This window comes from Neomonachus schauinslandi, chromosome 2, assembly GCF_002201575.2.
Source record: "Neomonachus schauinslandi chromosome 2, ASM220157v2, whole genome shotgun sequence".
Taxonomy (NCBI): Eukaryota; Metazoa; Chordata; class Mammalia; order Carnivora; family Phocidae; genus Neomonachus; species Neomonachus schauinslandi.
Window position 1 is genome coordinate 78939374 of NC_058404.1, and position 25949 is coordinate 78965322.

General features: G+C 39.4%; 1 protein-coding gene across 2 annotated transcripts in view; it reads right to left on the reverse strand.

Moving 5' to 3' along the window:
* The window catches only part of ARHGAP10 (Rho GTPase activating protein 10), a 358624-nt gene that overhangs the window by 132154 nt on the left and 200521 nt on the right, over positions 1 to 25949 (reverse strand). For both annotated transcript variants that reach the window (XM_021698767.1, XM_021698766.2), the window contains 4 exons: positions 25032 to 25113; positions 22988 to 23033; positions 20874 to 20939; positions 2052 to 2126 (listed from right to left, as the gene is read on the reverse strand). In XM_021698767.1, the coding sequence (XP_021554442.1) occupies positions 2052 to 2126; positions 20874 to 20939; positions 22988 to 23033; positions 25032 to 25113 (269 nt within the window). The remainder of the gene's footprint in view (positions 1 to 2051; positions 2127 to 20873; positions 20940 to 22987; positions 23034 to 25031; positions 25114 to 25949) is intronic.

Consider the following 25949-nt stretch of genomic DNA (forward strand, 5'->3'; position numbering starts at 1 on the left):
GTAACAAAGTAACAAGAAAGTGGATTAATCCTAATAAAAATCCAAGGTTTGTGACTGGCAATTTTAAATTCATACTAGGAATTATTTATGATTAAGTAAAATAATTTCTGCTGTGTAGCGCCCACCCCATCCCCACCCCCCTTTAATAAGGAGCTAACACTCTCATCAATTCTTCAACTTCCTGGATAAATACTTCTTGGGAAAACACAGCATTTCCTTTGTCAGTAACTGAAATCAGGTTGTATCATGCTTCTATCCCCGACTTCGCTGCTCTGAGTCTCATGGAAAGTGAAAACCGTTTTCCAGGTCATGAATTTTTGAAGGTTTAGGTATTTTAAAACACCTTGCCGGTTCAGGATTATTTTGAGACATTTCCCATGAGCACAGCAAACTACCACCTTGTTCAGGGATGCAGATCAAGTGGGATTTTATGAGATTAAGAACAACTTTTGAGACAGCTTAACACTTTGGCGTGACCACGGAGACACCCTGGTTTGAGCTTCCCTTGGACGTGAACATGGAGATAATAAAAATAATGCTAGGATCCTTCTGACCAATTTGCTGCCCAAGTGTGCCTTTCAGCCAAAATATCCCTTTCTTTTTTGTTTTATTTTTATTTTTTTATTTATTTTTTAAATTTTATTTTGTTAGTCACCATACAATACATCATTAGTTTTTGATGTAGTGATCCATGATTCATTGTTTGCGTATATCCCTTTCTGATGCCAACAGAGTCTTCCAATTCTAATCATTATTACACCATCTCTTGGAAATGAGAGAAGTGTTTCTAATTTTAAAATTAACTAAAAGCAGATGCTGGAGTCCCATTAAACTCTTCCAGCTGCTACTGAACCACTGGCAACCTGAGTCTATTTAATTTGGAGCCCACTAATGGTAAAAAGGAAAATCTGACTGCCAAAATTGCACACCCAAGTTAAACCAGAGAGGCAGAAAATGAAAACAGCTCATGAAAGCGAATGTATTCTACGACAGCTCTCCAACTGATGACGGGCAATTTTTCCTGTGGTTAATAGCTTAAAAAAAAAAAAAAAGGTTATTCTTATTAAATCCTTAATTCAAATACAGCCAAACAAGCAATCCTATCTGCAACACATCAGCTGATTTTATTCATCTTGGTTTATGCTTCCGAAAACTGAGTCTTCCCTACAATGCTTTCAGATGCAGGCAGGTTTAAATGCATTGACAGCATACCTGAGGGCATTGTTAATATTGATTAATTAAAGTGAGATATCAAGTTAATTAATATTTAGCAAGGTCAAAATGACAGACTGGTTTGACATGCAGGCCCTCCAGCCTGATGAGTTATCACTCCTCAAGAGGCAGCCTGCTTTGGGGTGGGGAGGGAAGTGGGGCCCCTTACAGGTGGCACTGAGATGACAGCAGCGTGTAATGTAAAAGCGCTTTGTCATTCACGTAATGTCTGGGGTAATGAAATGAATTCGCTTTCTGGCTTCCTCTAGTCTGCGATGCCAAAGAACACTGTGTTATCAGCACAGATGGAGCATGCATGGTTCTGGAGAAGAGCCTGGTTGGTGCAAACTACAAACAAGCCACTGTGAATACCAATGAATCCCAGAAAATCAGATCCTTGCTGTCAAGTGACAGTTTTGGAAGCAACATAAAAATGAGTGAGTCCCAGTGGTCTTGTCCAACCAAATGTACTGTCAAGACTCTGGACAGGCAATTTGGAAGCCATGCAAATCGCAGAGGCCTGGCTGCTTCTTTCCTCTGAGAAGCCAGGGCAAGAAGACATTCACCCATGAGCCTGCATTCTTTTTCCACCACCCCCCCCCCCCACCACCACCACCACCATTTCTTAATCAGTAAAGAGGGAGTGGATAATCTGGGCTGAGGCAAACACTAATCTACTTCTCTGCATCAGCTAGCTCTGCTCAGGAGAAAGCTCATCTAGGCAGTAGAAGAACAGAATGGATTCACAAGTATGCTGTACATTACTATGAAATATTAAGTGGTGAAGTCAATGAACATAAACAAATAATGCATGGAAAATGATTAGAAAAGAGGCATACCCATCAACATACTCAGAAGTCTCTGGACCTTTGAACTCACCCCCACAACTCTGTACAATCCTTGGTCATTTATACCTATTGGAAGAGACAAAGTGTTAGCAAAATACAAGACTGTCATATTTTAAAAGCTGGGAACAAACAATTGCATTCAGAATCTTTGCTAACTCACATTAGCAGCATTCCTGTTGACTATAAAAATAACGTTCGACAAAAGCAAGTGTTTACCAACTTGTTTTAGCAGCTTGGTATTCATGAGTTATGGTTGGAAAATAATCTCATAAAAACAATGTTCCATGTGGACAAAATGTAATGAGTCAATGTTAATGAAAGAAGTTCCTTAAGTAGTGCTCATGTGTACCAATGCACTCTGTAAAGATGCATTGTAACTTTCGTGTTTATTATGTTTACTTATTCTTGACTTTTTTCTTGAAAAGTTTTAGCCTTTTAAAAATAACATGGTGTTAATTAGGACACAGAAAGAAATTGTTATTTGGATGATTCTTTAAGACCATGGAAACTGCATTCAAAACTAAGGCAGAACTGTTTTTGTTTTTAAGAGCTGTTACATGCCCTGTCCAGTGAGGAGCTCTGAAACTTCCAAGGAACATTACTACAAAGTATACATCAAAATGAACCAAATCTGCATTCTCTCTCTGCAGAGCCGGGGAAACAAAATATCTCTTTGCACAACAGACAAGAAGTAAAGGCAAGAAAATATACTGTTGAACATAATTTAGTATATCGAATACATGGCATATCGAATACATGGCACGTTTGGATTCTGATTTGAATAAACCAACTTATAAAAGGGCACTTTTGAGGCAATCTGGAAACTCTGAGTGACATTAAGATTAGGTCAGAAAATATCCCTATTTTTTTAAGGTACATACCGAAAAGAGTGAAAGGAACCTATCTAAGATTTGCTTTAAGAGCAAAGAAGGGATAGATGAAGCAATTTTAGTAAAATCTTTATAATTGTTGAGCCTGAGTAATAGGAATACAAGAGAGTTCACTGTACCACTCTCTCTGTTTTTATGCTTGAAACCTTTCATAATAATGACTTTCAAAAAAACAAGACTTATCTTTATTTCTCAAGAAAGTTAATAGCTTGTTGCCTGTGTTTATGGTCTGCACTACCAATGTTAAAGCTAACAAGAACACAACTGGCTGAAAGGAAGATGATGCCTCCAATCCTCCGAGTTTCCAAAACAAAACACAACCCAAAAGGCCCTGGAATTTGCCCAAGGGGGCTTACTTTCTTTTTGCCTCCCTGCATGGGTGATGAATAGAATACCAGGCAGATTCTGAAGGGCTGGATTCAGGTCAAAGCTCAGTCACTCCTCAACTCTGAGACCTTGGGCAGAGAGACCGGAGATTTCTCTGAGTCTCGATGAGGTATCTGAGATCAAGGATAGCATCTTGCACCTTGTGTTATGGTGGGAGGATATTGAGACGATATTAACACATGTACTGTCAATTCTTACACACCACACACATAAAAGCTCTTATTATTCCTTGTAAAAAACAAGTCTTTATTTTCCTTTTCTCTTTTTGCCTTTCATTTATTTCTCCTTAATCATTTTTTAAGCTTCTCAAATGTCCTACTTATCTATTATATGCAAAATTTTGTGTCCCCCCAAAATCCATAACCCTCACTACCTCAGAATTTGACTGTTTGGAAATAAAGTCTTTAAAAGAGGTAATTAAGTTAAAATTAAGTCATTAGGGTAGACCCTAAACCAGTATGACCAATGTTCCTATAAGAAGTTGGGACACACACACACAGAGAAGACGGTATGAAGACACAGGGAGAAGACAGTCCCCCACAAACCAAGGAGAGGGGCCCTCAAAAGAAACCAACCCTGCTGACACATGGACCTCAGGTTTCTAGCCCCAAGAATTCTGAGAAAATAAATTTCTATTGTTTAAGCCACCCAGTCTGTGGTACTTCACCATGGTAGTCCAAGCAAACACATACACCTTCTCTCCCAATTATCTCTAAAGAGCTCAAAGAACCAGAAGAGCAAAGACTAGCCTTTCAGTCTACACATGTCTGTTCTAAAGACGTTTTGAATGCTAAAGAACCAAAGCAGCAGAGAGGCATCTTCCTGATGGGGAAGCTCACGGACTCCAAGAGAGAGAAAAATTCAGGTCAGCCCTGCCAGGAGTTGATAAAAAGGAAAGGGAATTGTCAAGAAACACAAAAATCAGAGTTTGAGCCTGCTACAAGAGAGAAGACTGGGCTTCATTCCTTCCTTCCCCTAGAGGCCACAAGGCCATGTCCGGAGAGCTTAAAATACCAGAGGATTTTTTTCTCAATACTCCTCTATTTAAGAAACCTAAAATAGTTTGACCTCAGTGCCAGAAGCCAAAAGAGCAAGTCATATTCAGCAGTCAAACAAACATGCGCCTTTGAGAAGGGCCTATAAAATACATAGAGAAATGAAATAAGAATGTTACCTCAGCAATAATCATCACTCTGTGCTGGTAATTACTATCAGATAATTGATCAAGTTCAAATTCATCAACCTGAGAGAAGCTGAGTTAATTGCTAATGCATAATGAAAGGCGCAAGGGGGAATTGATGCTACTCAACGCAGTTTCCACTTTTTTAAGATGAAATTTAAATAAACCTCTTATCAAAGCAGCTTGGAAACAGCCCGTAAAACACACACACACACACGCATGCACATCATGTAGGATATTGTTTCTTATTACAATGTCCTTAAAATTAAGAAAATTGGAACATACTTTATATCTATGAACACACACGGGTCCTATAAAAGACAACAAATAAATATATTTGAAGAATATAAACCAATCAATATGCCAAGTCCCATGAGTGGGTTTACCACAGTCTCTCCGGCTTCTCTTCCACATTTTCCCCTTTCAGTCAAAGGAGTCACTATGTCTAATCACCAAGTATTAGAATTTTGAAATTTTCTTTGACTTCCTCTCTGTCACTTTCCAAATTCAATAGGTCAGTGTACACAATTTCTTCAAACTTCAGACTAATCTCTGCTCCTTCAACACAGTCTTCAATTTTATACACACACATTTATTAAGGCACCCTTACAGGAAAGCACACAAGACCATAATTCATTCAGAACATCATCATTTTTTCTTTTTATTTTTCTAAGTTCTCTTGATTATCTAAGTTCTCTTTCATCCCTATTTAAGAGTAAACCATCAGATCAAGTCTCGATTCCAGAACAAGTAGGGAAGGCATAAACACATAAATATCCACAATGGGCCCTACCTCACCTACCCACATTTACTGTGGAATATTCACCTTCATCAGAGCAGACCCCAGACTATCACCCACAAGTAACCAAATTCATTCCCTCCTGAGGCAGAGGTCCCGTCTGACAGAAACGTTCTTTCCCTTCGCTTCACAAATTACTCCACTGTCAAGTATTTATTCATCAAATATGTGCCAAATACTGTTTTAGCTGCCCGAGATTCAATGGTGAGCAAAATGAAGTCCCATCCGGACCTTCAAAACCAGATAAAAATCCCACCTTTTCTACCACCAGCCCACAGTGATATTTCCTTTCTCTGAATGTGACTCATAATTAATTCCTCCTAAAAACAAAAAAAAAAAATAAAACAAGCCCATAATCTCTTATTTGCAATTCCCAAAATCAAAATCTGAATGCTTGACCTGACATCAGATTAATTATGTATTTTTCCCCCACTCAGTGTGAATATTCCTAATTAACCACGTTAAAGGCAATTTCCACACACAACCTATCTGGAGATGTTACATACTGTCTACATTACCTTTCTAAAAACACATCCAACCTCATGATTTTTCAGCCCTGTGTTCTACCTTCTCTTCCCAAATACACAGAGACATGGAAAGATACTAGGTCAATCTTGGTTTTTGTTTTTAATAGTTTTCATGGTGCCTTGCATAGAATAGTTGAAGAGGCATGGCCAGGGTGACTTGACTCAAAATTAACTTGGAACTACAGATATAGATTGGACTTGGTCCAAAACAGACATTACAATTAGGAACTAAAAACTTAAAATATCCAAGTTATTACAATTTTTTCAGGATATCAACATTCTCTGATGTCATTACAAGACTTTCTAACTTTTAACAAAAATTCGTCATCTGATCAAAGTGTTATAGACCCAAAGATTTTTTTCTCTTTTAATAAATAAGATTGTTTCTGATCAGTAGTAAAAAAAGGGTAAGTGCTCCCCGTCACCATGATGAGCAGCTGCTCACAGCTGTCCCCGGGCAAAGTGGACAAGGTGAAATCAGATGTGTCTTCCTTCCCACCACCTGTCTCCTCCAATCTCACACAGTCCTGTCACTGAGCACTAGCTACATCTTAAGGAGAAAGTCAAAAAGTGGAAATGAGTCAGGTTTCATCATCATCTCTGCCCAACAGCTTCCCTCTCAGAACCCAGAAGATGCTGCCAGAACCAGAGTCTATTCTACTCCATAAAACACCTGCAGAGAACTGCCCAACACCAGTGGGCACTCAGGCCCTGGCAGGTGAGCTGGAGAAGCAAAAAAATAAGATGCTCTGGGACAACAAAAGAATTAGATGCAAAAGGAAAAGAAAGCCAAAGAGGGTGGGTAAGTTCAGTTAAACAACAGAGGTGGGTACAAAGGCTGGAGTGGCTGCAACTGGCAAATAAATGTATTGAGTAAGAAGAACACAGGAAGTGGCATTTAGAGTAAAGGAAGCAGAAGAGAGAAGACAGGTAATTAAAACACGCACACACAGAGGAAAGGTCAACAAAGAACAGAATGAAAGGAAGGAGAAATTGGAAATCAATGAGAAGCAGACTGGAAATTATATAACATTTAAATTCTTATTAATTTCATAAAATATTGTGTACTTACTATATTTTAAGCACTAAGGTAGAATAAAGTGAAGACAGGGTAAAATTTTTGAAAGAGAATTAAAATTAAAAGAGAGAGCAACTTGGGACCAACCCAGCCATAAAGTCTTTCCTTTCCTTTCTGGCTTCAGGAGCAGATTCCATACCTGATAACTCAGGATTCTTAATAACTTGCATGATCCTCAGCACATGGTATACATTTAACAAACAAATTGGATAAATTAATGGATAAACTGAATAAATGATTAATAAGTTGATTGATTTGTAAAGTGATAAGAACAGAAAATAAAAAGGGACAGAAAAGGTTGTTAGTAGAAAAGACAGATATAGCAGTATAAAAGAATAAGACTCAAAGTGGAACTTAAATATTTTTGATGAACAGGCACAAAATCACTAAAAAGAATTTTCCAGGTGTATGATTCTACAGAAATAAATGACCATATGTTATGGGTCTAGCAACTAACATTCATTCAGTTCTCATCAAGTAACCAGCAGAGTGCTTGATATGGTATTTGTGGAAGGACTGAACCATTTATTTGCACGTGCGCAAGTTGACAACAGGGTGAAAGGTCATTAATATTCAGGTTCACATTCACAGAATTTACATCAAAAGTCTGCCACATGTCATCATTAATAAGGCATCCACACACACGCACGCATGCACGCAAGCATATTTACAAATGTAGGTCTACATGTCCCCCAGCGCTTCAAAGACGAATTCCCCTTTGGGCTATGTAATGAACAAACATACAATTTTATGCATAAATATTAATCATAGTTGTAAATATGTTTTATAATTATGTATTATACATATTAACTAACCTTGAAAGACTCTAAATAAAAGGAAAAAAGCACTATAGGTAAAATGATTAGGAAAAATTGTGAGGAAATGACCCAGCAACAAGGCTAAGAAAAATATGCTATAAAGGTGACTCCAAAAATAGCAATCATGAGGATCATGAATATTGCTTCAGGTCATCAGTAAATTACAAAAATTTGATAATGTGTCCCTTACATCTATTTATAACTAATCTCCAATAAACACTCTATTTACATGTCTGTGCAAATCCAATAAGCACTTTCCAGGCTATCCACTGAACTGGGTTACATAAAAATAAACAGCTTCATACACAAAGATGCCCTTCCAAGATACCGGACAATTCATAATAACTTAAGGTTCTGTAAAAAACACACATTTACATTAAATTATTTTTAAGTATAAGCAGGCAGAACCAAGAATCATTTCCTCTAGTCCATCAAAGGGACATAACATTCAACATCATAAATTTAAGAGACTAGATTTATAGAATTCTAGAATTCTTTTTCTTTTTAAAGATTTTATTTATTTATTTGAGAGAGAGAGACACAGCGAGAGAGGGAACACAGCCAGTCTCCTCCATGTATGGGTGTCCATGTGACCCACTTCTGGCTAGTGAGATCGAGTTCAGCTGTCATATCTGTCACACAGATATTTGTCTTATGAGAAAATCTTTTTTTTTAAGATTTTATTTATTTATTTGAGAGAGCGAGAATGAGGGAGAGAGAGAGAGAATGAGAGAGAGAGCACATGAGAGGGGGAAGGGTCACAGGGAGAAGCAGACTCCCTGCTGAGTGGGGAGCCCGATGCGGGACTCCAGGATCATGACCTGAGCCGAAGGCAGTCACCTAACCAACTGAGCCACCCAGGCGCCCTAGAATTCTAGAATTCTAAAACTTTGGAAGAAGAATGCATTGTTTTTAACACTTCCAATGAATTAAATACTGCAAAAAGGGTAAAAAACAAATTTTAAGCCCTGAAAGAGATTAACTACAGTTGACAGTAACATTTTAACCTTTCTAGATCTCGGTCCCCTCACTTTAAAAAAAAAAAAAAAAAAGCATAATCAAGAAACACAAGTTTGTTGAGTTTAAGTTTGTAGGATGAAAATTATTATGAGTTAAGGTTACTGATATCTTGGAAACTTCCAGCTCTAACACTACCCCGTTGTACAACCTGGCAAGTTGCTCCATCTCTCTGTCTCAGCTTCTGTACCTGAAAAACAAGGTTAATGGTGGCATGGGGTTGTCATGAAGATTAAAGGAGACAACATGTGTAAAGCATGTGCATGAGCCTCACATACCAAGCACCCATTACAAGCTTTAGTTGAGCAAAAAATTCAAAATCAGTATCAAAATCACTATCAAAAAAGCTCGGTACAAGACACAATAGAAACACAGGTTGCCCTACCTGAGGCGCATAGTCTATAGTCTATAGCCTACTTTTACACAATAAAGCACATGTTGAGAAGAGAGCCAAAGTTTATTCAATATGAATGGCTCATGGAAAATATGAAATTCCTGTTCACTGATCACATTTGGAATTTCTCCCTGAGATGATAATGATGTGAGCTGCAGACAGGAAAACACAACAGACAGCTACTATCTGCCGGGAACCACTCAGCACTTTTCCTTCCTATGAAGTCTTGGTTTCACTTTCAGTTGGCCTCCACGTACTCTTTTCATAGAAATCCACTTCTGCACTACGATAATAGCCTCCCCACCAGCAGGGACTTTGAGGAAAGGTCTCGTGATTTCATCCACATGGTCTTCCCACGCCCAAATCAACCCAGGACTTAGCTCAGAAACCCAACAGCTCAGCACATGAGGGCAGCTGTGTCCACTGAGTCTGGCTGTCACACCCACTTATATTACTGCATCCCATCCCAGCAGAAGTGATGAGTGTGGACAAAGTACAAGGCAAATGTCCAATTCCAGGTCTAAGCCAATATTTTTGGAAGCAGTGATCACTTCAGGACTCTTCAGACACATCATCTAGGCTTGACTCTAAGACTCATCCTTTCAAATCCAAGTCTCAAATACAAAGGGTATTTGGTTTATTAGCTGCTACCTTGGTATTACGGTCAGAACAGAATATATATTCCTAGTACTCCATGTGGCCGGCCTCATTTCCAGTTTCTAGCCCACATGAGAAAAAGCATTTTTGCTTCAGACAACCTCTAGACTTGCTGCTATTCCTTGCACAAACACCCAAACCAGTGGGCAGGGCGCCTCCAGCAGGGCTGGTGAGAAACTACACACTAACAGGAAGTTTCCTCTTTCATTAGTAATACTTGGGGTCTCAAACTCTCTCCAGAGGTCTTGCTGTCCCAGATCTGACAGATCTAGCTATGACTCATCCAATGTGCCCTTCCGTCTTTCCTCACAGTGGAAACCCTGGGGGAAAGGAGTATCTCACAGTCCCTGGGCCTCTCAGAATTCAGCTCCCCTACTACCACTAAGCTGAGTTATCAACCAACTCTTCCTCTCACCTTATTCTACTGCCACAGGATTAATTCTGACTTTGAGTCAGGAGATGAGGATCCAAATCCCAGCTCTGCCACTTTCTAGTTGTGTGAACTGTGGCAGGTTTACCCTTAACTTGTTCCAAGCCTCAGATCCCTCATGTGCACCCGAGCCTAATAAACAAGATCAATCTCCTCAACCACCTCCTGAGTTTTATAGGGATTGGGTGAGCTAGAGTACATGAAATACTTGGAAAACATAAAATGCCATTTATTATTAAAGCTTTAAATATTGTCAGATGCAGAATCCACACTGATATCATGTCTTCCACTAAGACTTTCCAAGGTGCTGCAGAGATTCTTAGCAAAGGATAAATCTTTCTTGGGCTGATGGTGCCCCTTCAGAAGTCCATGATGGAGCTTGAATGGAAAAGAAGAAGGCATGACTTTAGAATGGCTTCATCTCAAATCTGGATAAGCACTTCAGAGACGGACACTTAAATCTGCCCTCCCTGCTTCCCTTTTCTACTGTCTACAGTTTCAAACTTCCTCTCTTCTTTAAAAATTTGTCTAGGGGCGCCTGGGTGGCTCAATCAGTTAAGCGTCTGCCTTCCACTCAGGTCATGATCCCAGGGTTCTGGGATCAAGCCCCGCATCTGGCTCCTTGCTCAGTGGGGAGCCTGCTCCTCCCTCTGCCTCTCCCCCTCCCCCTGCTTGTGCTCTCTCACTCTCTAAGTAAAATCCTCAAAAAATAAATAATAAAAATTTGCATTCTTTCGTTCATCTCCAGCATCCTTAGGAAAACAGCCTACAGAGTCTCCATCTCCTCATGTTCATGGATGTTGATAGCACCAGCATTAAAAACTCAGCCTTGGATTTGAGTTGTAGTCTAATGCTTTCTAGCTGAGACTTACACAAGTCAAATCACGTCTCCTGGCTTCAGATGCTCATGTGAAATACAGAAATATTGTCTCATAGGGTTCTTGTAAGAAGTACAACCTGTCCAGCCTGGCTATTCTCTAGCTTCTTGCTTCCCAACTCTTAACCTAGTGGTTTTTTTCTTGGTCTTCCTCCTGCCTGAGCTTGCTAGAGCAGCTGACATAGGTATGACTTTCTCTTCTTTGCAATCGCCCCTCTTCTGGATTCCTTTACACACACTGCCTTGGGTTCCTCTCCCACCCATGACTGTGCTGTGCCTCCTTAATTATTCTTTTTCCTCATAGTCTCTAAGCTCAAAGATCCCCAAAGATTCTGCCCTTTGCCCCATTATCTTCTTCCCTAGCCATCCACCTGGCATGACTTTCTGACACTCAAAACTTCACGTCTCCAAAAATCATGCCCAGCATCTCTTCTGTTACCTTCATTTTATTTCTGACAGAAATGTCACAGGCACCTTCAGTTCCTATCAGAAACCAATGCCAATTCTTATATTCCTCCCAAACCTACCGCTCCTCCTGCATTCTCTGTCTTGGCTAAGGATGTCTTCATCCACCTTGGCTGGAAGGCTTACAGTTTACCTTCCCTTTTCCCTACCCTCTACAGCCAACCTGTCTTCAGATTCTGTTCTTCTGCCAAGTCTCTCGTCCTGTCCAATCCCTTCTTTCCATTGCTGACGCCCTAGTTTAAAGTTCCATCAACTCCTGTGTGGATTATTTCTAAAATCCAACCAGCCATCCTGCCTGCCATCCCCTCCATCCCACCTGGCTCCCATTAAATCTACTTCCTCCCATTAAAAGATGTGAACACATTCCTGCTCAGATCTGTCAACATCTCATCACTGCCTATAGAACTGAGGCAAGCGTGCAGCACAGTGCCTGGGATCTGCCCCACTCTGGCCTCAACAGAGCATCTTGTCACATCATACCCATCCACCCCCTGTGCCGGCAACACCCCAGGGCAGATGAACACCATCTGTTCCACTAGCTCCCTCTGGAGCAAAGAACAGGTTTGAATCAGCCTTGGAAAATAGAGATAGTGTCTCCATCTAGAACAACGGGCAGGCGTGCTTGTTGGCCATAATAAAAGACTCAAGTTTCCTAAGTTCAGAGGTTTTTTTCCTTCTTATAATACGACCCACTATGTGTGCAGATCTCACCTGACCCTCTCTGCAGTGCCCTTGGGAATCAGGTACCAACACAAAATTTAATACTCTGGCTACTGAGAGGAATAAACTACCCTTCATCTCTGATCTAGGAGTCCTGAGTCTTCTACTAGCATCCATGAAACTGCAAAATAACTTGTTCACATGAAAGCATAAAACCAGGGCCTTCACTGCCTTGAAACTAGATCGAAGCTAATCTTTAAGAAAAGGAACCGTATCTCCACCATTTTTTCCTCCAATTATCTTTCCTGTAGGAAACACCCAAAAAGAAAGGACTAAAGCCCATCTAACACGTGCATGCCCAGGAATATGTAAGTATTAAATAAGCTGGAACGGATGGGACAGCTAAATAAAAGTACATTTTATTTCCAAACCCGCTCATGCAGCTTAAGCTTTAGCAGTCACAAAATTTTACTTACGTAAATCAGAAAAAAGACACAAACTCAAGGCAGAAGTTGGCTGTTGTTTTTTCAAGGCTCCTTTTCCTCCCTTCTCTACAGAGAGCAGAACATCAGGAAAGGCCTAAAGGCGTCTCGCTGCTGCCGTCTGTCTCTCCACCTCAGAGTAGCTGCGGCATCAGGGACCAAACCAGTTTTGGGCAACTCCGGGCAATTTCTTTTTTTGGGGTGGGGAGGGGGAGCCTGAGGTAATCTAAATGGTCTCCTTCCTATGGCTCTTTCCTTTTCTTCACTGCCTCCCAGCCACTTTTTTACTCAAGCGTCCACAAGACACTGAGGAACAGAAGAATGAAAGCCAAAGCAGTTACTGTTACTGCTTGTTACAAGCGCCACATAAAATTACTAAAGTGAACTCAAGTGATTTATTTCCCTATGTAAATTACTATTAAAAAAAAAAAAAAAACTAAATTTCTCCATGCTCCCAGAGCCTTGAATCAATAACAGAACTACTTAATTGTGATTGGCCTTGATTCGCTGATGGATCTCTAATTAAGTGACTCACACTTACTGGGCACTCCATGTGAGCCAATGTCCCAAGCGCTCCTTTTTCATTCTCACAACCTGCCCACAAAGGGGATGCCACCATTATCCCAGACGACACATGATAAAACCAGGTCACAGGCAGTCAAGTAACTAACCGGTGGTGGTTGCAGAGCTAATACGTGCTGAAAGAGATTCGAATCCAGACTGACCTTTGAGCTCATGCCCTTCGCCACTCCCTTGCAATAAAACACCATGGACCTCCTCAGAATCTGAACCAAATACAGAGAACCTAGCACGCCTACTCTGTAGCAAGACAGTTTAACCATTTTTCCCTATTAACTTTACGCAGCAACCACTCATTTGGAAACTAATAGCTTTGGAGGCTTATTTGTTCTTAAAACAAAATTACTAATTAAGAAAATGAATAATCCTGACTGCCCTGGATTTAGTATTTCAGTTTTGCATTTGCATTTCTGCAGACACCACAAGGCTCTCTGGTTCCCTCCCACAGAAGACTGTCCTCTGCTACCCACCCACTCCCATCTCACACCCATTATGATTAAAAAAGAGACAGTGCGCGAGAAACTCAAGTTCACTTGCTGTAAATTTTCTGGGGACAGCTGTTCTTTATTTTCTTCATTTTGCATATAATTTGCCCTTGGCAATTTAAGATTAATGTGCAATCATGGTAAAATATGTTGCAAGTTCACTCTGGGCATCTTCCCTCCCACATAATACTGAAGCTATACAGCATCATCTTCTACCAGGCCCCTTCTCAAAACCCCGGACAATTCCAGAGGTGCTCCAGAAGTGGAAAAATCCTCAAGTCAACTTCAAAAAGATTTTTCAAAAACCTAAAACTCTGCTTTTCAAGGAAAGAGAAATTCACTTTTACATACAACAAATCAAAGACTGACACATCTTAGATGTGACTTCCTCCTTCTATCCCATTGAATTCACAGCTTGTTACAGTGCTGAACTGGATAACTGACAGCTTGCCTAGACCAACATTTTAATGCCATACTTTAGAAATTAAAGTGAATATTCAAATTATTCACATATGGAAGATTTTTTAAGAGAAACTTCATAAACAAAAGCGGCATACAAATTTAGTTTTAAATCATGATGACTATTTAAAAAATAGCAACTAGAGGAAGTTTTTGAGCAAGAGTCTTAACTTTGTTTTTGTGTATTTTACAATGAATGCATGCACCTGAAAAACTAGATGGCATGCAGTTCCAGAGAAAGTCAACATACTGGTCATGGGAGTTGGTCCCTTTTAAGGAACGGGAGTAATTTACTTAAGGAAGTCGTGTAATTACTCTCCAAGTTCTGAAACCATAAAATGCTTCAACATGTAACATGATGTATCTTTCTATGTCTAAACTCTTACCCTTAATTCCCAAAGATGCTGACATAAATTCATAAAGGAATGAAAACCAATCCTACATACATTATTCAAAAGTACTAATTCCAACCACATATAGAAGAAAAAGTCCTTCCAATAATTTTACAAATTGCTGGAACACATAATTTTCTGATGTGGCATTAGTCAAATCTTTGAATACTCAAGCAAAACACAATTGCTTACTGAGTTCTATGTATGTAAGACACAGACTACATGTAGAGATGAGAAGAGGCAAGCAAAGGATAAATAAGACATTTTTTTCCACTCCAAGGAAACCATAAAGTTCCAGAAACAAAATAAATAGATCAAATATAATTAACAATATCAGCCAATATAACTGCCAAATGAGGAACTTCCTTTTCATGAGGAAAGCTCTTCAAGGGAGCATGGAAAGAGAAAGTTTAAAAATACATTTAAGGGGCGCCTGGGTGGCTCAGTTGGTTAAGCGGCTGCCTTCGGCTCAGGTCATGATCCTGGAGTCCCTGGATCGAGTCCCGCATCGGGCTCCCTGCTTCTCCCTCTAACCCTCCCCGCTCTCATGTACTCTCTCTCTCATTCTCGCTCTCTCAAATAAATAAATCTTTAAAAAAAATACATTTAATAAGTATCTACTATGTACTAAAATCAGCTCACATCCTCACAAACGTGGGTGCAGGCAGACAGTGTGAATGAACCTCCTAGTCACATTCTTTTAGAGACTAAGGGTCTGAAGGGTTAAAAATCTTTCCAAAATGCCTACCTTACTGCATCATTTTGGAGTGTAAACCTGACCACTCCTACCAGCCAACAAAGAGATGTACCTTCTCCAGAGTAATTCAAGTGCCTCTCTTCCTCCAGTCTGGCCAATGACCTCCAGGTTCCAGATGCATCATGCTCTGTCAAACATCTACACTTCGACCCCACCCTTTCCCTCTGCCAAAATCCTTCCTGACACCCCACAGTTGTACACCTGGCCAATTCCTCGTCCTTTAGAACGCAGCTTATGTGCTGAGTCCCCAGGGAAGCCCTGAGTCAGCAGTGATTCAGAGGCTGGGGCTGGGGGGGGGGGGGGAGGGGTGCAGCATGGGCAGGGGCAGGGCAAATTAGCCCATCATATTCTCCATCATCAGACAGGAGATGAATGAGCCCATCACATTCTCCATCATCAGATAGCCAGAGACATGGTGGCTGCATGGTTTTTAGCCTAGACACAATGGATGAAAGGCTGTATAAAACTGCTTGAGAATAACCAGGTGTTTTCCCACAAAGGAACAAACTACTACAGGGCACCAGAAACTAGGCATCACATGGAATAGCAGGTAAAGGGGCTGGGGGTGAAGCACAGGATCAGTGAACAACAGACCCCATGAACACTTCAGAATTTGCCTTGGATCCACCTACAATGTGCTGGAAATCTGAAATGCCCTTGGCTTCTGACTGAGACTTGGCCACTTGGAGCCATTTTCTTATTTCTTCTCTCAACTGCATTTTTTAGGATGGAGGTTCCACCCTGCATCTGCTAGATTCACACTCATAATCCCCAAAGCTACATGGATCCATGACCCAGGGCCCTCAGAAACTCTACTCTCTCAGGAAACCATCATGGCTTCTTCTACCTCCTAAAAGCAGAAGAAGAGAAAATCCCTGTCTCCCCTTGACTATTCTTATTGGAACTCACATTGTCTACAGCAGAGGCCCAGCTACCACTGATTACGATTCAACAGAGCTGACTGAGCCCAGGAATCTGCAACAAGTCTGCCATGGACCCTGAAGTTTCCCTGATATCCTTTGTTTTCCAAACTAAAATCTGAAGGTGAAATTCCTTGCAGAACTCTGATCCTGTACATACGACCAATTGCTAAATGTGACTACTACTTCATCTGCTAAATCACTGGGGTGCATCCATGCTATCTGACCTCACTGCCAAATCTCCCATCCTGAATCAGCTGCTACCTGCCCTGCCAGATCCTCCAACCTAGGCAGAACTCTGGGGCTCCTCTGCACTCAAGTCATCCCACACATGGCTACCAATACTAATTTTCATATTTATCTTTCTAAGCCTCCTACTTTATCCACCATCCTCTAGGGCTTACCAAGTTCCTTCATAATTAAATGCAAATGCTTGAGTACCTGCTTTTATACTGCTTCTTCATGCTTCCTTTCCAATCAAATTTGCCCTTGTTCCTCACACTGTCTCTACATCTTTGCAGAGGTGTCTCTAAATGCCAAAATTTACCTTCCTATCCTTTAAATCTAAGGGAGCCTATTCCTAAACACAGTCTTCAACATCAAGTACACTGCAATCTATCAACATGCATTCAAATTCTCTTAATTCTTGCAAATGTATAACACTTTTATTTTATCGCATGGTGTATTTACATTATAAATCTCTATGTTTACTATTCATGTATCCAGCATTATATGTAACTAACCTTTAATATGTGTCCCAAAGGACTAGAACAAAGCTATGTACACACTATGACTGTTCAATAAATAAATACTGGTTAGCTGACTGGCTTCACGTTAGAACTAGGATTTAATTGTGATAGGTCACCTATTACTGAGGGAAGGAAAAGAACACTGCACTATTTTTTCAGAACTTCTCAGTTTTGTTTGTTTGGGTTTAGGTTGGGTTATTTTTAAGAAGTTAAAAGAAAAGCTCCCCACATGGCAGGATATATTAACCATAAAAATAATGATTGTGCACCTATTTCTCCAACATACAAGCAACTCTTCCATTAAGGACAGTGGTTCCCAAACTTTGCTACATAGTAGAATCACCTGGAGAACATTTAAAAAAAAAAAAAAATCCCACTTCCCAGCTCATACCAGATAGCAATAAAGTCAGATAAGGCAGGGGGGAAGTCGGGTCATATTTTTTGAGGATCCCAGATGATCCCAATGTGCAGCAATATTTTGGAATCTTGGCTTTAGAAAGGCCTTCAGCTTGGCATACTTAAGCAATAATTTCCTAGCGGTAGTCAGTTCGCCTGAATCCACTAAGAGCTGGTACATAGCATTTACAAACATTTGGTAAATGGCTGAAAGATCAGTTACTCTGACTCCCACATACCCCCTAACCTCATGAGCAAACAACTCTATGGAAATGATGAGTATCATTTGTTAACTGATGTTAATATTGTAGTGAAACAGGTTTCTTCTTATCCCAAAAGCAGAGTTAACTGCTAAATAGTCCCACTCAGGTCAAGATGTTAGCGTCTGTATATGTCAACAAACACTGTACATGTTAACACAGATTATATATTTATATTAGTGTCATATATATTGATATCATATATTAGTGTCACATATATATGTGTCATATATGTCATCTTAGTGTAATATAAATTATATATGTTGTCAAAGATATGTTAGTACACTCAAAATGTTACCTCTTCTTAGGATACTGAGGACCATAGTAAGTTTTAGACATTTGTCTGATGCTTTCCAAATATTTCAGTGACGTCACAATTAAGGTGGATAGTAATAAAAATGCCAGAAGTCATTTTTAGAAGAACATATTAGGGAAAAAGGCACACTAATAATTTTTAATCCAAACACATGAAATGGTAGTTTTCAGACAATGATAGTCACATTTAAAACACTAAAAGCAGTGATTAGAAATAATTTTTCAGTCAGATTTCATTAAATGCCCCTCACCTTTAGGTATGTAGATCCACAAAAAACACAGTTATCATTAATGCTATTCACCAAATATTTCCAGCTCTCTGTGTGTTTTCCAGTCTCTTGGTAGGGTTGTTCAACCTAGACCCTTTGGGGTCAAGTGGGGCCATGAGGTTTCTATTGACCAATTAGTTGTAAGTAAATGTAACTCATTTCAAGGCCAGATCATTCTACTTGCTGGTCCAAAGCCCTCCGGAACTGTTTCCCTCTGGCACGGCAACCAGGAAACTTTAATTTGGTTGGTTTGCAAAGGCAACCAGGAACCTGTAAGCCAAGGTATTGGTGATGAGCAAAGCCCTCCTACCAATGCTTGAGTGAGAAATAAGTCCTGTTGTTTTAAGCCACAAGGACTTGTGAGTTTCTTGTTACAGGACAGAGATAGCTGCTTTATCCTGATGAAAAAAAAGAAGTAAGGCAACCATACCTGTAGCATAAAAAAAATCAGCAGCCATGATAGCTGATTTGGAGGAAATCATTAAGAGCAATATTACTTGGAGGAACTTACAAATTTAGGATAAAAGCCTCAGAGATTCTACAATGTTTCTCATCATTTTTAATAATATAATCTGACCACTGATGCTTTTAACACTGTTTTTAGCCTAGTATTCCATTAAAAGCAAAAAGCTTCATTCAGTAATGGACAACCTTTAAGAACAAAAGATTTGAAAAAGAAAAACTATGCTTTTTGTTATCTTTAAATGAGAAAATCTAACTTAAATTGTGTAGACTCGGGGCACCTGGGTGGCTCAGTTGGCTAAGTGTCTGACTTCAGCTCAGGTCATGATCTCAGGGTCCTGGGATCAAGTCCCGCATGGGGCTCCCTGCTCAGCCGGGAGTCTGTTTGTCCCTCTGCCCCCCCCAATAGTGCACTCTCTCTCTCTCTTTCAAATAAATAAAATCTTAAAAAAAAAATTGTGTAGACTCATTCTTCTGTTAAAAACATCCAATAATTACATATTTATAATAAAAACACATTCAATACATGCAGGTTCTAGTATATATATTCCATTCAATGTATGTAACACTCCGTAAAGCTACACCTACCAATCAGAAAGCATTCTAGATAGATTTTAATCTGTTCAGTCAGAAGCAAGTATGTATAAAACATATCCTTTGGGGAAAGAACATAATTTATCAAAATAATAAGCACACAAGTGATACAATTAAGGCGCTTCACTTCAGAAGCTTGGGAGAAACAGAACCATGAATGATGAAGTGAGAGATATGAAAATCACAGTATTTTTTCTAAATTTTGGAAATGTGTGAAGCTCTAGGAAAATGAAGAAATTTGTCAGCTCAACTTGAGGGCAGGCTAAGATGGAGGAAAATCTGTTCCAGCCCAAATTGCCAGGGGAAGAGAGTGGAGGAGAAAAGGCTTTCTGTGGCTTGGGTTTTACTATCAATGGGCAAATCCCCAAGTCATAAAACGGCCGGTCTTCTGTCATCTGACACTCTCATTTCAGCCATGGCAGCACCTGGCTCCACAACAAAGACCTTGTTTTGACAGAAAGTATGAACGCAATGCTTCATCCACAAAGTCATCCAAAGCGGGACCGGGGTATGCAATATGTGAGAGTGAATTAAATATCCATTTATCCATATTTCACTAGGCCTCTAAACAAAGAGAAACTCGACCTCCAGAAGGAGCCCATTTTGTAATGTTCAATATTTCGTTTCTCTGAAGTCTGCTGCCATGGCTGCAAAGTGGAAGGGCCCTGTTTTTCTAGGGACTATAAAGAGAAAGCTTTCGGTCAGGGGAGGGATTAGCTTTCCTTAAATTTAAAATAGAAACAATCCAAATATTTATCAATAGGTAAATGAATAGACATCCATGTAATGAAATCATGCCTAGCAATAAAAAGAAAGGAGCTAGGGATACACCCAATGAGACGAATCTCAAAAGCATTATGCTACATAAAGAAGCCAGACTCAAAAGACTATAGTTCATGATTCCATTTATATGAAATGCTTTTTAAAAAAGAAAGAACTAAAGTGATAGAAAGCACCTCAGTGGTTGCCAAGGGCCAAGGAGGGAGTGGGGACTGACTGCAAAGGGGCACAAAGGAATTGGGGGAGGAAAGCTAGAAATCTTCTACGATTGTTACTTCTATGTTATGGCAGTTACACGACAGTACATTTGTCAAAACTCACCAATTTCTACAAAGTCAGTGAACTGTTTTTATGTAAATGACACCTCGATGAAATGGACTTTTTAAAGGGAGGCCAACAAGACGATGGAAGGTGAGAATATCTTAATAGCGTACAAAACGTGATTCAGATTGGCTGTCCAACACTGCTGATTCTTCGAATGCTTCTCACTTCAGCTCTGACTTCAATCTCAATGCGGGGCGGGGGTGGCGGGAGGTAGAAATATTAATGTAAACAGAAAGGAAAATCCCACCCTGTCATGGTAAATGAGCAACTCAATCTCTGACACCCAGAACGTACATTTTGCATTGAAGTATTCCATTCTACAACACCTACCCATGCAACAGGCATTTTAAATGACTCTTAGATTTTACATACCTATAGCCTTTCAGGAATAAAATGATTCAATCATGTTACCTCGTGTTTCAACTGCACTGATACATTTTCTGAGAATTGTGAATCCCATCTTATCCAACTGTGCACCTAAAAGAAATACAGTTATAAAATATTAAGGGCACAATGAATTATTTACGTTTCTCTTCTTTACAAAAATAGAAAAAATTACTTAAATCCAATTTAATTTTCATTTCGCTATTAAAAGAAAGCTAAAGACCATGTATTCCCTGTTTAAATAATGTAAATGAGAATTTCATATATTTAGAGAAGCACTTACTGGAATATTAGGACATCTGTTACCAATAATTTATAAATTTATAATATAAAGTAATTTTTATATTAATAAATGTAACTTATTTTAAACAGTGGAAAAGAACATGATACAAATCTTTAGGGGGAATCTATCTAAAGATGGTTAAGATACATTTTGCCAAAATTCTACCACCACCTCAGGATTTTTTTTTTTTTTTAGTTATATATGAGTGAAGTAAATTACTTGACAGAGAAATAACACAAACTTTTTTTTTTTTTAACCTAAAGAAAAAAACTTTTAGGGAGACCTGGGTGGCTCAGTTGGTGAAGTGGCTATTTCAGGTCAAGATCTCAGGGTCCTGGGGTGGATCCCTACGAGGGAACCTGCTTCTCCCTCTGCCCCTCCCCACCTCAGGGTCATGCTCTCTCTCCCTCGAATAAATAAAATCTTTAAAAAAATTTTTTAAACACTTCTAAAAGTATTATTTGGGGAGAAAAAGTATTATATGGGCCATGAGCTTGAAAAATAATCTCACATTTCATACCATGCTCTAAGTGTTTAATATTCTATTATTTTCATAATGAATTTAAAACAAGTGATTCATGTAGCAGAAAAGATTATTTCAAAAATTTCCTCTTTTTTTTTTTTCTAATATAGATGCTTGCCTGTGATTAGGCTGACACATTTGAGTGTCCTAATAAAAGACGATTCTTGTTTCAAAAATGAAATCAGGGGAAGCGAATACTTGAGTCTGTATTTAGAACGAGGGAACACTAATATTAACACTTGTCTCTCAGAGCAGACAGCATGAACAATCCATGAATATAAACTGCAGGTTTAATGCTAAGCTTAAAGAGAATGTTAAGGAGGAAAATAAGGCAGTGGTTTACTGTTTAAGGATCCACTATTCACAAAATTTTATAAAATTTTTAGCAAAACTATTTTTCAAAAAAAGTAGCATGTTTTTATTGCTCTATAAAAAATAAGAACCTTTGGAAGGGGAGAAGGAGAAAAGGAGTGGGAGGAGGAAAGAAGAGGAGAAAGACAGGAAGGAAGGGAGGAGGATGAGGAGGGAGGGACGGGAAGAGGGTAAGAAGGCACTTCAAGTAGGTTTACAACTGGCAATTCTTGGTGGCAGGCTAGAAATGTCTTTTACTCAAGCACTAGCTCAAATGAAACACATATCATGATAATTTTGAAATTGTGTGTTAGAGAATATAAAGTTTCCAAACTGTACAACATTTGATAAACGTAGCCTTAATTTCTCCAAAGATATCAAAAGTAAACTTACAAAGAATCCAACAACTCTGATCACATTTTTGTTTTATCTCAGTAAAAATCAAGATTAGAGAGCTAGGCTTTATGTTCCTCAAGTGCATACAATGCACCTAGAATATCTGAATATGTTTGATTGTTATTTTCTAAAGTGCAATGATTTACTACTCATATAGTCCATACTCAGACTTTAAGGATAAAAAAATATCAAGGGTCATGGTGAGGGGGTTGCAAACAGGTCCCCACAGGAGCTTACAATTTAGGAAGCTGAAAGATGCATCCCTGAAACTCTTACGTGTTTATTTATGGCTATGAGAATAAATATCAAAGTAAACTGTGGAGGAAGCATTTTGGGTTTTGTAGAGAAAGTAATTATAGAGAAAGACCAAAAAAAAAAAAAAAGCCCAGAGATGGAAAAGATCAATGAGGATTACAGTAGTCCAGGAAAATCTGAGTTGGTCCCCAGTAAGTAAAAGAGAATACATGTATTATTTGGAGGACTAGCTTAGAGAGAGTACAGAGCACTCAGCAATACTTTGACATCAGTAATGAAAACAAACTCATGAAAAAGGGGAACAAACAGTCCTTTTTATGAATTAACACTTACTTCCTTCTGGTCTTGGGATGATGGCTCTATTAAAACTATGTAACAGCTAGTAAAAGAAAAAAAGGGAAAACAGTATTTTTAACACATCAATATAAAGGATTCAAGTAGGCATGCCTAGGACTATGCAAAAAAATACATTGATATTGGTTAATTATATACTAATGTGCTCAAATACTAAGATAAGGAACAATAAGGGGCATCTCTGAGTCTACTCTCTTACAGAGAGGTATGCCACAGTAGTAAAAATAAGATGAAGGAGCTATGATTCTTTAGGAACTCATTGGAAGTTTATATAAATTTGAAATGCTCAGCCTTATAGGTATCGAATGACAAAGAAATTGCTGCATTCTAAGCAATAAGATGAAGCTCATTTTTTTACCACTATTTCTAAAATCTGGTATTTTCTTAAGAAAGAGAGGACTCCTGCTCATAATTTAAATAACCACATCTGAAATAGCTAGGTGATAATTCCAGGCTGCTTCTAAGAACTTCAGCACTGACCCACTATTTGCAAGGCATATATAGCACCTGAAAAAAAAATACGTGTCCTTAAGTGTCCTCACATAAATACATATCTAAATATTTTCTTTCTGCAGATTTGCCTTTGTCTGTGTATCTCAAATTAATTACTTGGTTTCTTGTTCTAAAGGAGAGGTTATATATGTCTTCAAGGTTACACTGCCTTTGACAACAGATTTATTTCTCAAAGACTTAGTCATGTGACCTTTTTGCTACGCAAACTCACTTTCCAAAGCACTTCTTGAATCTCTGGGGAGAGAAGTCCTAGTCACTGCATTGCTTTTACTAGACAGGATTAGTATAATGTGTTTTGGATCTCAGTAACCATAAATGCTGTAAATACTCTTGATTCCCAGCTAAAAATTTCAAGGACAAATTAAGAATAGACAGAAATAAAACTATGAAGGCTAAATGTCGGTCAAATACAACAAAATAATAGATAAATCTGATTACTACTTTCTTGTTTTCCCAAGCGTGATACAGTCTCCTCTACAGCATCTATTTGTAACATGTGTTCTTGGGGTTTTCGTTTTTCAAATACTGAACCGAATCTCCCCAGCCCCCACATCCTATAATTCCACCAATGTGCTCTCCGTGACCCTCAGATAACATCATCCTTTGCCAGTTTCACAACTCTATTCGGACACCTCTCCTACTACTACGTATGACCCCTCTTTCACGTTGCAAGCCACTCTCTTTCCCTTTTTTTAAACCCTGCTAAGATGGCAAATGCTTTCCAGTTAAGCCCCCCTGGTACCTCTACTGGCAGTTTACTTAGAGTCGTAATACTTTCAGCAGAGTTTATTTAAATTGGTTCTATGGTGTTTTCTAAAATTACCCTAAGTCCCCAATTCAATACACGATCTGCCAAATTCTCAATTCCCCCCGAAGGCCACCAGCCCACTGAGATGAAAGCAGTGCTTGAATCAAGTCGCAAGCAGACTGAGTTGATGTGCCTCTGGATCTCTACCACTCCCTTTAATTTATTCCTCATACCCATCATACAGAGGCCCATTTACTAGGGCTACCTGATACTGCATACCATAAACCATTAGCCTGACCCATAAATTGCTAAATCAAGCAAAATATCTAATATTTATAATATATAAGCAGTTGCTTATAATACTGCTTGCACGGCCTCGTATTTACTGTTCTGTCTCCACTGAGATCAACATGAACTGCAAGCATTTATTGTGTTCATCACCCAAAGAACTGTCAGGTAGGAAAGAAAAAAAAAAAAACAAAACTGAGCGTTTCGATGACTTCCTCAAGCACAGCAAACCTGAGTGGCAAAGTCAAGAAAAATCAAAAATCAAAACTAAGGACACACGGGTCTTCTGTGTGCGGCTGCTAGCTTCCGCCAAATTACTGGAATGCGGGACGCTTCCCAGAGGAATCGAAACACCAGCGTTGGCAGAGAACCTTTTTTATCCCCGCCAAATACCATAAAGCAAAAATCCCATAAAAAGGAATACAAGTCAGCACTGAAGGATGTGAATACGACTCGACCGGTGAGGATTCTTACAGCTTCTTTTCCGCCCAGGGCTTCCAACCACTGCTTCCGCTCATCCTCGGAGAACGCCTGCATAGTCAGAGCAGCGCCAGGCCTGAAAGACACCAGGGATGCGGCCAGTGAGCCCGGGGCTGGGAAAACAACCCTGCTTTTCCACCTTTGAATGTTTTATTGTGGGGAGGAAGAGGGGGTGAGTTTTTAACTGCGACAAAAGACGCACAGCATACAATGTAGCACCTTAACCATTTTTAGCTGTGCAGGGTGACTGTGTTGAGTATGTTCACGTTATCGGGCGACCAATCCCCAGAACTCTTCATCTTGTAAAACGAAAATGCTGTACCCATGAAACCATGCCCCATTTCCTTCCTGCCCAGCCTCTGACGTGCTCCCCTTCTACCTTCTGTCTCTGTGAATTGGATTACTCCTAGGTAACTCTTGTAAGTGGAATCATACCGTATTTTTTCTTTTTGTAACTTGCTTGTTTCACTTATCATAATATCCTCCATTTTCGTCCATGTTGTACTATGTGTCAGAATTTCCTTCCTTTTGAAGGCTGAGTAATACCCTGTTGTGCACATGCACTGCATTTTGCTTACCCACTCGTTTGTCCATGGACACCTCAGTTGCTTCTGCGTTTTGGCTATTCTAAACAATGCTGTTATTAACCTAGGTGTACAAATATCTCAAGACTTGGCTTTCAATTCTTTTAGGGATATAGCCAGAAGTGGAATTTCTCCCTATTCACACAATACTTCTGTACTCTAAATATGTGGGGTTTTCCATACCCAACAAGTCTCCAGTTCTCTGGAGAGACCGAGTATCCTACAGTTAAACCGAATTTTGGTACTACCTCAAGTTAATGAAGATGCTTCAGATTAAGGGCTCACTCCCACAAGACTGTGCCCACTGCCTCAGATGCCAATCGCAAGT